Source organism: Chinchilla lanigera, unplaced genomic scaffold (assembly GCF_000276665.1).
Source record: "Chinchilla lanigera isolate Chin_1 unplaced genomic scaffold, ChiLan1.0 scaffold00010, whole genome shotgun sequence".
Taxonomy (NCBI): Eukaryota; Metazoa; Chordata; class Mammalia; order Rodentia; family Chinchillidae; genus Chinchilla; species Chinchilla lanigera.
Window position 1 is genome coordinate 11,284,886 of NW_004955411.1, and position 14,981 is coordinate 11,299,866.

The window sequence follows — 14,981 nt, forward strand, 5'->3', positions numbered from 1 at the left end:
TTGGGTGTTTTGTCCCAGCAACGAGAGAAAAGTAACCAAGACAAGCAGAAAATACTAACCATGAAAAACTCAGTCCTAATAATAAAGTCACCTCATATACTTTATGTGTTTTAAACACTTTAATGGAACCAACCATTACTCTTCTTAAAGAGCTGTATCTCTTTTACTAAAAGCCTCCTTATTTCAAATGCTTTGGCAGGTGATGCATACCTATAATCCCAGCAGCAGGAGGCAAAGGCAGGGTTATCTAATCTACACTAATAAATGTAAACCCTAACACATATTTCAAAGTTATTAGTATTTTATTTTAGGAGATGATTTTAATTAAATATATTTTCTATTTATAGTCTAATAATTACTCATATGTGTCAATGAATGAAAGGAAAACTATGAAACCGCAGTGAATGTTTCATTTCCATTATCTTCTCACATCTTTTTTAGGAATAAACCATCTTCTCTCTAGCAGATGCCAGAGATAAGCACAGAACAGCTGACACTGAGCTCTTTTTGTGTATTTACTGCTGCACACAGAATTTAACACCTAGGAAGACAGCGGTTGGGGTGGAAAAGGCTTTTTCTTCTAATGATAGTCATTTGCAGAATAATTCAGGGTTGAAACTTGTTGTTACTGTTTTCAGCACACGTACCGATTTAGTTGTTACTTCTACCCCATGACGCCTTAGAAGAGACGAGACTGAGGCCCAAAGAAATTACATTTGTCTGGCCAAGATCACAGTCAGAAGCAACTGAACCTGGAGTTACACTAGGTCTTCTGATGACAAACAGTGCGCTTTCTGCTGCTATATCGCCCACCAGCTCTCAAGTTCTTAATTAACAAGTATGCTAAGGTAAATGCTCGAATAGCAAACCATCAAAAGACATGACTGATGAGGGGTAACACAGGCTCAAGGACAGTCATTTGATCGTATCCGTTCACTTTTTTGCTCCCCATTAGCCAGCGGTGTGCCCGCACAGGGGCTTTACCTGCAACTAATTAGCTAATGAACTACCTTAAATTCTAACCCCATTTTTCAGCTCCAAAGCAATTACATAGTGTTATACCTATTTTTTGCTGTGTTTGTTTGTGTTTGATTATCACTACTTGTAACACTACACAGAGATACAGAAGCAAAAGGACATGATAAAAAGGGAAAAAAATCCCACACACAAAAAACCAGTGAGTCTTGCGGGAGGGACCGCTGAAGACATCCTGACTTCTCCCCTCATTAACAGCGGGGCCTCTGATGAATTCCTTAACCTCAGTGTGCCTTGTTTTTCTCCTCTGTAAACTGCAGCTGGGAGAATTCACCTCACAGGAGCTTTGTGAGGAAGGCAGCAAGCCACACATATGGTACATGTGCCAGGCACGGCATGTGCTCACAAATTAGCCTTGCCTTCACGCCTAGAGAAGCGCTTTATTTTTCTTCTTTTAAATCTTAAAGAAAAAGAGAGATTCCTAATGTATTTTACATCAAACAAGCCCATCAAAAATTATCTTGAATTTAAAAAGAGATCATATCCATGTATGTACACAAGTAGCAATTCAGAGAAAACTTCTTAGGTGCTAAAATGCAAATAAGCCGTGTATGAGTCATATTTAAGGCGAAAGAATACCAGACTTGATGCCTAGAGAAAGTTTAAATTTTAAATGCAAAATCCAAAACATCCTTTCCCTGTGTCACAATAGCTGTAACTATCTCCACTAATGTAAAAGATAAAATCAAGAACAACCATATTTTGCTATCAAGCGGAAATGGAAAACTCCCCCCACCAGGACCTACTCACACAAATCACTGGGTGACCAGACTATAAGGAAGAACACACTGGGCAGATGAAGCCTGGGCTTGGAAGCATCCATGTGAATGCCAGCTCTGGGCATCTATGCAAATGCAGTGAACATCTTGTCTTAGTACCCCGCATAAGATAAATTGCTTAGATGAAGGATGACAAATTTCAGTTTACGTCTTAACTACAATTGACAGTGGAAATTTGAGGCACTATATATAGATGCAGTTTGAGGCCAAACCAAAGCTTTAAGGAGCACTAGGATCAATAAGCAGTATCTGCCAGGGATGAAGGGCTATGCAGAGAATCCACTATCTGGCCATTAGTCATTCATTTCAGGACATCTGGCCTCGTAGAAAAAAAAATTAACAGTGGCCAGTTTATTACTGTATCTTAATGACTACATTACTATATCAGTGGAATCTATGGGGATCTCAGTGACATAAAAAGTATTTTTAAGACACAGGTGTCAAATCACTGCCCAGTTTCATTTCCATGGGCATGGTAGAGTCAACGCTGTGTGTTCCTGTCCCATTCCCTTGTCTTGAACTCAGAGCTGTACCCAGGCTCCCCCTACATTCCAATGAGGTCCTTAACTGAATTTCCGACAATGGAACATAGGTAAATATGATGACTAGGGCTGGTCTTACCACTGCAATTTTTTCCTGTTTTCCTTCCTCATTAGCCAGATACACAAACTGCAGTGGGGGACTCTTAAACCATAAATGATAGAATTTCTAACTAGAAGGAGCCACCCACATAGCAGAATGCAATATGAGCAAGAAATAAAACTTGTATCAAGTCACTAGCTCTTGGGATTCCCAACAGGTGCTTCTGACAGTCCTACTATCACGCCACATACGAAGATCAACCATGACCTGCACTGAGGAAATCAAGAGTTTATTCCCTGTGATTTTGTAAAACTCTAGCTCTCCAAAAAAAAATTGATTTTTCAGTAAGGCTATGAAGACATGACCCTGGGAGCTTTAGTTTACTCTGTTTCCAGAGTTTCTGAGAAAGTCTGAAGAATGAAGCAGTGCTTTACTTCTACCGTGGGAAAAAGAAGTATGAGGAACGGGAAATGAGGGAAGACTGCTGAACAAGTAAGAGAGGTCCTGCTTCATTCCTGCTTTTTCTTCATACTGGTTACTAGGACCAGAATACTCCCTTTTGGCCTGAATGAGTTCGATCTAAATTCCTATAACAAGCAAGCAGAAGTCATGGCTAAGTCAAAATGCTTCAATTCACATGCAACATTTTGACATATATTCTTCCAAAATATGTATTATAGGCATATATATATGTGAATATATATGTATATATGTGAAAAACATTTTATTGATAAATCTTCTTTCCATGTCAGTATACTTTAATACCTCATTTTTTCAAGGGTTTCTCACCTTTTGGAGATACCATCTTTTTTTATTTTTGTTTTTTGGTTTTTTTTTTGGTTTTTCTCCGGTACCAGGAACCGAACTCACGACCTTGCACTTGCCAGGCAGGTGCTTTTGCCGCTGAGCTAAATCCCCAACCCCCCATCTTTTTTTAAAAAAAGTACTCAGATGTATTCCATTTTGCTTTCCTCTCTGTACATCGATGCAACAAACACCCTTGGATGTATAGTTTTCTTTAGTTCTTAAGATAAAGTTGTATCAGTCAAGCTGCTGGGTCAAGTACTTTTCAAGGGTTTGGACTGACACTGACAATCCACCCTCCTAAATATTTGTACCAATTCAAGTCTCCCCGTCACCTGAGTACACAAGCCATTCACTTTCTACCTGGTATTAGTTAAAACAAACCCTTGACATATCACTGTCACTAGAGTTGACATTTCTTCACAAAATGCAATGCAGAAGTAAAGGTAAAATCAAGCGAGTCACTCTTTTGGAAGAATGGTGAGAATTATGTAGAAAATGACCAACTCAACAGTCACAAAGCAGTGAAGAGATGCAGGTATTAAATAGCTGGTTCAGCCCACTCAATAGCGCAGCCTCAAATGAGCCCTGTGTGGAAGCTTCCCTGGGGCCACCCTCGTTCAAAGCCAGCCTACAACAGTGTTACATGTCAAAACACGTAATGCGGAGGCTAGCAAAACACAAACACCCTCCGAACGTGACGGGTCAAAAGGAAAAATCCACAACAAAACTACATGAATCCATAATCTGATTACCAAGTTAGAACTTGGAGGAGGTGTAAATTGCACGCATTAACATGAGCCAGGTTAATAGTGAGATTACAGTGAACTTCTGTAAGCAGGTATAGGTGAACAAAGCAATGACACATTAACGTACCTGCTTGAGACAGGCAGATAAAAATTATTCAGTATAAACCCTTATAGAATGTGCGGTTTGACCTTTTTGGGACTGAGCTGTCTCACTTGTAAAATTTAAGAGGCTGTTTAACTTCTAAGATCGTACTCAGCCTCAAAGGCTGCCCACAGTTCAGGTGTCATCCCTTGACATCCTCTTCCTTTCCAAACTCAGTCCTCCAGCAACTCTCAACTCTTCAACTTCCCAAGGTGCGTCTTGTTTTCTGTGAGGCTCCTCCCAAAGCGCAGTCTGCAACAGCCCTTGTCCGTAGGTTCCTGACCTAAGGCTTAGCATCACTTCCTCTTCAAGGTTCCTCCCCTACTGAAGGCTGCACCTTCCCTGCTAAAACTTAATTCTTTTGAATAATTTGTAATTATTTCTTTCATTTTCTGTCTCTCCTACTAACTTGAAAGCTCTCTGATGCCATGGACTGCATGCATCTTTTTCAGAATGACATCAATGCCTCTTGGGATAAATCCTGGTATCTAGCAAATATCCTAATATTTTTAGAATGAATAAATATGAGATTATACTAAATAAGCGACTGAAACCCCCAATGCCCTCAATGCTGAAATAGTCATTAAAAACCAAATTAAATATGTTGCCACTTATTTTACTTTTTACCAAAGCAAAAACCCTTTAAATTTTAGGTTAAAATCACTGCTGTTCTAAAGCCCTGAAATGTTTTGTTTGTTTCTTTCAGTGCTGGGGATTGAGCCCAGAGCACCGCCTCACAGCTGCTAGGTGAGTGTTTTGTCAAGGCATCCCCTGCCCTACCCTCAGGTTGTTAATGGTAATACTGTCAAGTTATTGAATAATATCACCAAATAGTGAATACCACTTCAGTGCATTCTGACAGTTTGTTGTTTATCTTCTGAAATCATGTTTTTCTTCTGTATCCATCCTTATAATGCACAATGTATATACTCATGAATTACAAAATGAGTAAAGCAATGGTACTGTTATGGTTTGTGTCTGTGTGTCCCCCCCAAAGCCTCATGTGGTCATGGGGCAGGCTTTTAGAGTTTGACTGATTATGGTTGTGAGAGCTACACCCGCCCTGGGGTGGATAGTTTGCATATGTAAGGGAGAGGAAGAGGCTGCTTGCAGCCATTCCTCCCTTTTGTGCTTGTTGCTTTGGCTGTGTTCTGCCGTCATGAGCTGTAGCCCTCTGCCATGTGCCACTCTGCCTTGTAACCTGCCAAGTATGGACTAAAACCTCCACAAACTGTAAGCGAAATAAACCTTTCCTTCCTTAATTTTGGGCATCAGGTATTTTGTCCCAGCAATGACAGAAAAGTAACCAAGACAGGTACCCAGCTGTAACCAATTCAAAAACCAAAGAATGTACATATACACACAAAATGCTAATGAAGGATTTTATCTAATACCTGGTCATCCTAGTATCTAATCATGAATGGTATGTCCCAAGAGAAGTATATATGTGCTTTAAATCCACAACTAAAAAATCATAGATATAAATTGTTTAAACTGTAACTTTTTTCTAAGTGCTCATCATTCTGGATTTCCCTATCAAGCTGATACTTTTATTCAAACCGAATTTAATCATATCACAAGAATACAAGTGTTTAGTTTGGGAAACATGAAGGATGTAATTTAAAAAATCATAATTGAGCAAATAGTTACCAAAATCTGCTATCACTAGGTTTGGTGTTAGAGATGAATCAGTCTGAAATAAGCTTCAGACTACAGGAAAAAAAACCCAACCAACTAGTAAACAGAATCCCACTTCAGCCTCGTGAATAAGGGAGGGGTATACGCACAGGGGGCCGTCCATGCGCTGAGAACTGCCTAAAGCTAGGTTTCAGAAATGAGACAGAAATGCGTTAAGACACAGAGACACGTGCAAAGGCCTCAAAGTAATGCACGGTACAGTGACTCTAAAGAATTAAAACAGTAGCTCAAGAATAACATTTGAGGTATATGTGTTTGTGTATACAGACAAGAACAAAAGATAGAAAATCAGGTTGACTCCATTTCCAGTACACAGGTGAACTACCAAAGAGAAGACAGCTGATAATCCTGATAAATATAGCAGTTATCCTTCCAACCATTTGACTGAAGTCTCAATAAAAGCAAGCCCAAGGGTCAAAAAAGAAAAAGGTTTCAGAAAACCACACAGTAGAACAATACTGAAGAGAAGGCTGCCCGGAGGCAGGTGTTAATCTCAATAGTTTAGAGGCGCGGATCTCAACATCTTCTGTGGCTAGCAGGTGACAGGCTTTTGATGCTAAGCAAGGTGACTAGATGGAGCTAAGACCCCCACATAAATCTGGGATCCTTCTATGATTATAAAATTAACAGGAATAAAACAAAAAAAGTAGAAGAAGACAATAGAAAAATGTGTCCTACTAAGCCTATGCCCTGGGTGGATGAGGCACTCTCTAGGGTGCTGGTAACCAGAGCTTTCTTCTTGTCCAAATTTATACTGCAGATCTACACTCCAACACCTAAAATCCTCAGGGCCATATGTGTTTCAGAATCTATGATTTTTCAGATTCAACAAACATATGATGGTATACACGCCACATATTAATGCGCTACTATAATGCCCACAGCACAAAATGGTGTGAAAGTATTTTTGTAGCTTGACATATCAACCTGTGTGATAAATAATGCAAAAGCTATGTAAGTTCAACCTTTTTCTTTTTTCTTTTTGGTACCAGGAGTCAAACTCAGTACCTCGTGCTTGCCAGACAGGGGCTGTGCCATCTGAGCTACATCCCCGGCCCTTAAGGTCAACTTTTGCCACTAAAGTATTTTTAAAATTCATTTTGGTCTTCTTAGTTTTTGAAAGTTTCAAATTATGGATAAGGATCAGAGACCCGGGCCTGCTGTGGATGGGAAGATCCTAGAGCAGAAATCAACTTAAAGTGCTCCCAGCATGGTAGCACCTGTGGGTCCTTTTGGAAGCACACACAAATGCTCTCCAGGTGACCCTAGGCTTCCCAGGATTCTCACAGATGAGGTTCTAGCCAACACGACCACAGAGTCTAGAATTACAAAACCATGACTGAGGGTCAGGTGCGTGCAACAATAGAAACAGAACTTCATATACTAAACCTATGAGGTACAGAACATAAAATTAGTTTTGTTAAAATGGCAAAGAAGTAAAAGAACTAAACATGTGAGTAAGAAAGGTATACTATCCAAGAGCAAGCAAATCTGAAAAATTTCAAGGATTAAAAAATGTGAATAAAAAAGTTAAGGATGTACAAAAGTGGATAATGCACAATTAAAGAGAAGCCATGAACTTGATACAGTACCCGAAAATAAAACATACTGAACAGAAAAGGAAACTGAAAAAAGAGCACTGAGGGGTGTGAAAGATGTGTTTAGAGACACACGAATACCATAAAGTCTAACATACATCTAATCACATGTGAAGGGCAGAAAAAGAAAAGGAACTGGTATAGGCAAAAATCAGTGATAACGGACAGGCAGAACATTTTCCAGAACTGATGAGAAACATTAATTATCAGGCTCTAGAAACACAAATTCCAACAGGATAAACAAAAGGAAAGCCACAGCTAGTCGTATCACTACTAAAGGACAACATAAATAGAAGATTATAAAAGCAGCCAAAACATAAGCACACACAGCTTATCTCACCTAAAGGCAGGTAGGTGAGATAAGGCAGGATGAATTCTTCAGAGCACAAAGATAAAATAATGGTCATTCTAGAATTGCATATCCAAATACATTATTTTTCAAAATCATGAATCAAATATGATTTTTAAAGATCAAAACAGAGTTTACCAGCAAAAAGCCTCACTGAAGGAGCGTCAGGACACAGTTCAAGAAAACTACGGAACTGTGACTTAAGAAATTACAAGGCAAATTTATGTAAGTAGAAAATGCTTCAATCAAATAATTATGCCAAGCTTTGATGGTTAAAACTATGGTGGAACTAAAGCATTAGATAATGCTATCACACAAATCAAAAGCAGGTAACGTTCAAAGTTTCTGAATTTCTTTCGGAAAAAGAGATACTGATATACTGCAAAGAATACATATGAATTCTTAAGGATAATCACTAAAAGAATGCAGGTAGTATACATAACTTCCAAACTATAAAACAGGATAGTTGAAATTAAAGTAAAATATGATAAAGAGTTAAAGAGAGGGGTACAGCATAAGTATGGAGAAGTAAATCACTAAAGATATATATGAACTGTTACAGCGATAGTGGCAGTAGTTATGGTACTAGCAGTAGCAATAATAACAGCAGTAGCAATTGTACTAGTAATGATTAGCAGTACTAGCAGTGATAACAACTGATTATTACTGAATATTTGTGTGTCAAACTCTAGGCTAAGTATTTTATATGCTCTTTTGTTTTTATCCATCATCAAAAGTGAGACAGGTACTATTATTAGTCTGCATTTTACAGATGAAGTTCATTACTGACATCAACCAAGGGAGAGGATAGGTAAACAAGCAGATTTCAAAGAGTTCTAAAATAATGGATCACCCACTAGATCTAAGATATGAGGGATAACTCAGACTACTGCCTTGTTGAGCAGGCAATGACTGGTATCCAATAACAATATGAATATTCCAAACATGAATTAAGCCAATCATGCAACGCCCAAACAGGCACAGAAATTGTTTGTTTACTCTGAAGTGGTGAGATCACTGTTTCAAGAAGGTTAGTTGTGGGAAAGAAAAAAGCAGAGGATGACAGGTTGCTTGAGGGAAGAGGTCATAGAGCTCAGAGACATTTGTAAGGGGGTCGTTTTTATTTTTGCTTGTTTTAAGTGGACATACTTGAAAATGTTTATAAAGTTATATAGAATGAGAGGTTAGAGATACAGATGACAGAGAAAATAACTCCTGCAGAAAGGAGGGGAGTTATAATTAAAAATAGAAGTGCTAACCTTAGGAGGATGATCAAATGAAAAAGCAAAACCACATACAGCAGAAAAAGAGCTAGTTTCTCTTTCCCCGGGGGAGCCAGGAATGGCACATCACAAAAGCCATTAGAACACACTAGATCCTTCTCTAAGAAGCATGAAGTTATGAACACACAGTGGACAAGGGGATCCTCACTCACGTAGGACAAATGAGAGAACAGGAAAACAGCTAGAGAAAGAATGTGGACCTCAATGTACAATTCTCTGGTTTGTCACTCACCACCCCAAGAGAGAATCTAATATTCTATTCACAAGTCATTGTACAACTGATGTTAAAGTATCTCATTTGACTATTCTCTCCTTTATAAGAAGAACATAGAGCAACTCCCACACTACATAAATGCCTAAGGAAAAAAAAAAAACACTCAGATCCCTTTACAAGCAAGTAATTTCTCTAAAAAGAGAAAGAAATTTACGAAAGAAATAGAACTCAAGAATAACAATTTTAATGGTGGTAAATAGGGCTTTTCAAATTATGTAAACAGGATGATTATATTTGAAGGCACTCTCCGCAGATTCTGGCTCAGGCACTGAGTCACCAAAATACAATTCTGTTAGGAAGGCACCCTTAGCCCTCCGGGAATAGGGTCATATTGACTTCTGACCCTCTTTATTGAGTTAGTGAAATCAAACTCTGAAGAAAACTATCCCATCATCAATTAACTTGAAGGGAGGAGGGAAGATTTTTAAAGGACGTTTCTGAAAATAAACTAAGAGAAAGATCTATGGCAACTAAATGTACCAAAATAAAATTACATGTAAGTATTCAGCAGTCAGGTGTGGTGGTGCACACCTGTAATCCCAGCACTTGGGAGGCTGAGGCAGGAGGATCGCTGTGAGTTTGAGGCCAGCCTGGGCCACAAAGTTAGTTCAAGGCCATCCTGAGCTGTATAGTGAGAAACTGTCTCAAAAAAAAAAAATCCTTATTATGTCACAAGGTGATACATAGCCTGTTTAGTTACTTTAAAGTTTTTTCTAAAGTATGTTCCCTCCTATTACCTAAGACTCTTTGCCACTCTTTTGCTTTCCTTTCTGCTGCCAATCCTAGAACATACATGATCTTCTCCCCTTCTGGAATACTGAACACCATATCACAGAATATCACAGAATCTGAGCATCTTACAAGAATATCTTAAGAGGACACAGATTGGACTCCTTATAATATAAACACTATTAGATCAAATGCTGTTCTGAAGTATATTTGCTCTATCTCTTCATGCTGTCTAAAAAATAGTATAGTAGTCTGATTTAAACCATCTCCTGCTTGAGCTGAAATCAAGAAGAAACACAGTGTGCTTGGTATGGGAAAATAAGAGAGTGTGTTTAGGCAACAGCAAATAGTTAAATGAGAACAAATAGAATCAAAGTTAGTATACCTCTCATGTTGAAAATATCCTAGTGTTCAGTAATTTACACACTGTTCTACTTTATTAATGAGCTTTTCTTACTTTTAGATCTTTCAGCATATCGAAAGCTATCACAAGGTACTCATTGAACTAGTAGGCAAATTGCATTTCTTTATATCAAAATATATTTTTCTTTTCTAAATCAAAGTATATTTATATGCACTAAGCAAATTTATGTAAATTAACTTTTAAATTTAACTTTTTGTCCTATTTTTATTCAGAAAATTTCTTACTTTTTTGTATATTTTTTTGAAACAGGGTCTGCTGTGTAGCCTAGTCTGGCCTTGAACTCACAACCCTCTTGCCTTAGCCTCCCAAGTGCTGGGATTATAGGCATGTACCACCATGCCCAGCTTTCACAGATACTTTATTAGTAGAATTAAAGCAGCTGGAATTTTATGATACTTTGCCAATATTTTATTTGAATCAAACACAGTCCATATCCTGCACTACCTTTATTAGATATTCTTCTAAGAACAATAATCTTACTTTTTCTGCTTTTGTTTCGTTTTTTGGTACCAGGAATCAAGCTCATGACCTTGCACTTGCCAGGAAGGCGCTGTGCCCCTGAGCTATATCCCTGGCTCTATTTTTCTTAGTTTTGAGAAATGAATTTATAAAATTACAGTATCTCAAACATAAGATTTAGAACTTGAAGCACTTGCTTTTAATGGGGATTAAACTAATTACTAAAAACACTCAAGAAGTTTAATATGGGAAAAATATAATTACTGATAACCAAGTTGACTTTCTAATAGGTTGGATTTGATAATAATAATGTGTAAATCTGAATTTTGATGCTCTTAAATAGTACAGCACAAAAAATGTAGCATACAGTATTTGGAAACCGATCATAAGCACTATTAATGAAATAAATCTTATACCAAGGTTGCAAAAGTTTCAAAATTCTTCCCTACAGATGTTTCTCTGAGCCTATTCTATTTATTTGAAACCCTGCATAGTACTTTGTTAGACAGTGGGTGTCCTGGTGGATTTTTTTTACTTTATTTTTAACCGGCGCTATTTGTTACCCATCAACCACAAAGCAGAAGAGCAGGGAAACTCACCGAAGTGTTAAAAGTTGTAATAAAAAAGATGCACTATTTGTTGAGTTCTGGCTGCTATAGAGGCACAAGTTACAAGTGAAAGGTGAGGATGTACAGTACAGATGTTTGCAGAAAAACCATCAAACTAACCTTGATTACATCTTTCATGTTCATGTGCAAAGGGCAACACTACTCTTGTGGGATAGGGTATGAGCTGGAAGTTTTATATAATGCAAAAATACCATCAAATGCATACCACTTATGGACACCATCAAAGTATATGAAATCCTTTAAACTCAACGTAACTGCTGACTATGGCAACGGTCTTCTGAATAGGTTTTTCTCTGAAGAAGAGCATTGTTAGTAGAAAAAATCCTGAGTATATATGCAGTTTCATTTTACTTTCACCCTTTAACCATATGCAGTTCTGCTTCTAGTTGTTAATAAATCATTTCTTCAAACATATAAATCATATACCATTAAGCATTAGTTTATAAATCACTAACATTCACAATAATTTTCTTGAAATTTCCACCTAAAAAGGATTATCTTCTAAATCAGTACTTTATATATTAAATACACATTCCATAAAGATTCTTGAGTCCAATTAATCCAATAGTTAATAAAAATCACAGCACTATAAACTTTATTCTAATTATCTACCAATCTAAACTCTGAAGGGAAACACTGTAACAAATCAAATAATTTGTCTCAAACCCCCAAACTCTACATTTGTTTTTTCCTCCCACCCAGTGAAATGCCAACTACTTAAAAATTCTTCCATTCTTATACACAAATTTTAGTTATGCAGTTGAATGTTTTACTAACAGGTGTGACTCACTTTTTTAAAACGTTGTAATTTTTTTTCAGTTTTTATTGTTTTTAAGCCTGTGCATAAATTCCCTAGGTAGGCTATTATTTTTCAAAGGAACTACTTCACAAGAAATTCTGAGTGGAGACGTCCTCTATAATACATATAATTTATATACTCAGATTTCAAAAATAACCTTTTCTTAGAATAGGACACACTGGCAGTGTGATACCTATTTCTCCAAATTTCACTCAAAGGTTGGCTTAAGGTAGAAGATAATTTATTTTATTACTTATTGGACAAGTAAAAACATTGCAAAAAACCCACTACTCAGTATTATTACTCAGTATTTGGTTTTACTCATTTCTACGGCAGAATTTAAAAAAATTTCATCAACAGAGACCACAACATGTGTAAGGTTTATGATGCTCAATTCTACACAAAGCCAGAAAAGCAAGGTAGATATTTTGGAGATTATAGTAGTTAGGCTAATATGGTTCCTTTCTTCCCCTCATCAATAGAAAATACTATCAAATACACTTCAGATGACAGTTAAATGCATGGTTAAAAACTATGCAAGTTTATGATCCTCGCTGAACCTAAATGGTGAGCAATTAATAATATAAAGCTCAATGCCGGGCATACAGTAATTGCTCAATAAATGGTGATCTAATATGATTATCCACAGTAATAATTTAACACCAGCTCCTACTTCACCTGCTCTCTGTTAACATGAAATCCTCCTCCTGTATTCCATATCTTCAAAATCATTCTCATCACTAATAGGTGCTCAGGTCACTGAAAAATCTCCCACTTTCAAAAATTTTAAAAGACTTTCCCAGATCAAACACATTCAGGTGACTAAATTTTTAGGTCTCAAAAGTCAGTCTTTATGTGAATGATGTCTTCATGAAATGCCCAAACCCCTGAACGTGTTCCAAACCTATCCCTTTTTATATTATGAGAATTTCCTAGACTGAGAAACACTGTCAAGACATGAGTCATCCTTTCAGAGTTGGGGAAACTGATGGCAAAAATGGCTAAATGATTCAGCACACCGCAGCAAAACGAGCTGGTCATGAATTTATAATTTCTACTTCACTTAGATGTCCTGGCCCTGGAGGCCTCTGTTACTCTGTATTACATGAATAACATACAATACTGTAGTCGACAAATTTTGTTAAACAGTTCCTCAGGAAAGGAGTGACTGTGTTTTCTTCTCAGAAGAGATTCTAAAAAAAATTATTCAGTGCTAGGAGACAACAGGCTCACAGGGCTGAACAACTTCTACAATGTCCAGCTGTAAGCTTCCTCAAGCTTTGCTTGTGCAGATGATAAAGCTGGAGTTGGTTTTAACACTGGTGCCATTTTCTCAGCTGCACAAGAGACAGTGGGGGATGGACTTAAGCTAAAGAAAACCAGAAAATGGGTGAAGAAAGCCAGACGGGGAACTGGGCATGGCTACACCTGTGTCTCTCTCGCCAACAAATGTCATAACCGAAGATCCTAAGCAGATCAAAAAGACTGAGCAGAAACATCAAAATATATTCTTATGTAGCCTTATTTACAAGGAGCCTCATACCCAAAGCAAGTAAAACTCTTTTTTTTAAAGTGCCCTTATTTACCCTTCACAGTAACAAAAGATTTATATGTTAATCGAATGAAAAAATAAAGTCTGGTTTATTCATATAGTCAACATGAAAAAAATAAGAACGAAATGTTTTCATCTAAAACTGCACCATCTCCAATGGTAAGTATACCCATCCTGTCACCACGAGATTATCACTGTCCCCAGCATTTTCTGAGAATGGTACAAAGAAGTGTACCCGGATATGTAACACAAAATGGCCATCCTCTATGTAGTGTCATTTCATTTGATAGCTTCAATTAATTTCAATTTGGTGTGATGCATCTCTCTCTCTCTCTCTCTCTCTCACACACACACACACCCTCAGTACCAACACTGAAAAAAGAGTACAGTGCTTTAGAATTATTGAAAATGTATGTAGGAACTAACTAGGGTGGCAGGTTTGACCTTCCCTGAATTCATCTTTTCCCCCATTTTGACTGATTTCCTTTAACCTGGAGGAAGGAAGAAATGGGAAATGCAAAGCACCTAATCCAATATTTGTACTATTTCGTGTGTGTGTGTGTGTGTGTGTGTGTGTGTGTGTGTGTGTCCCCTCCACCAAGACCTTGGAGGTCAACACAAGGAAAACGCGGCTGGACAGGCCAGGTTGCAGGGCGGACCCAAGGCGCGATCTCCACCGCCGGAGACGTCCAGCTCAGTGGCAACCCGAGGGGGAGTTCCAGGGCTCTGCATGACCCACTGCCAGCCAGGCCGCGCCGCGGGCGTCCTGGGCGCCGCCGCCGCCGCGTCCTGCTTATATAAAGAGATGCTTACAGTCCAGGTGCTTCTTCTTGGGGCCCATCACCTCATGAGTGGTGGCTTTGCAGACCGCTCTCGCTACCGCAGAGCCCGTCACGCTGTACTGAGCGGCGGCGATCCGATCCGTGAGCGTCTGGCCCGACATCTTCCCCAGCCGTGCCTACTGCCTGCTCTTCTGCAGGAAAGAAGGGGACACGGTCCGCTTTCCACCCGCCCCGCCGAGCCCCCGGCCTCGCCTCCGCCAGCCGCATGGCGGCTCTCTCCGCCGCCGACCCCGCCCTGGCACCACCTCCGGGGC

The 14,981-nt window shown here is 38.5% G+C and overlaps 1 protein-coding gene across 8 annotated transcripts in view; it reads right to left on the reverse strand.

Annotated features, from left to right (window-relative positions):
* The window catches only part of Snap91 (synaptosomal-associated protein, 91kDa), a 125,559-nt gene that overhangs the window by 109,299 nt on the left and 1,279 nt on the right, over positions 1 to 14,981 (reverse strand). For all 8 annotated transcript variants that reach the window (XM_013510916.1, XM_013510915.1, XM_013510918.1 and 5 more), the window contains exon 2: positions 14,699 to 14,858. In XM_013510916.1, coding sequence (XP_013366370.1) covers positions 14,699 to 14,828 — 130 coding nt within the window. In that variant the 5' untranslated portion in view covers positions 14,829 to 14,858. The remainder of the gene's footprint in view (positions 1 to 14,698; positions 14,859 to 14,981) is intronic.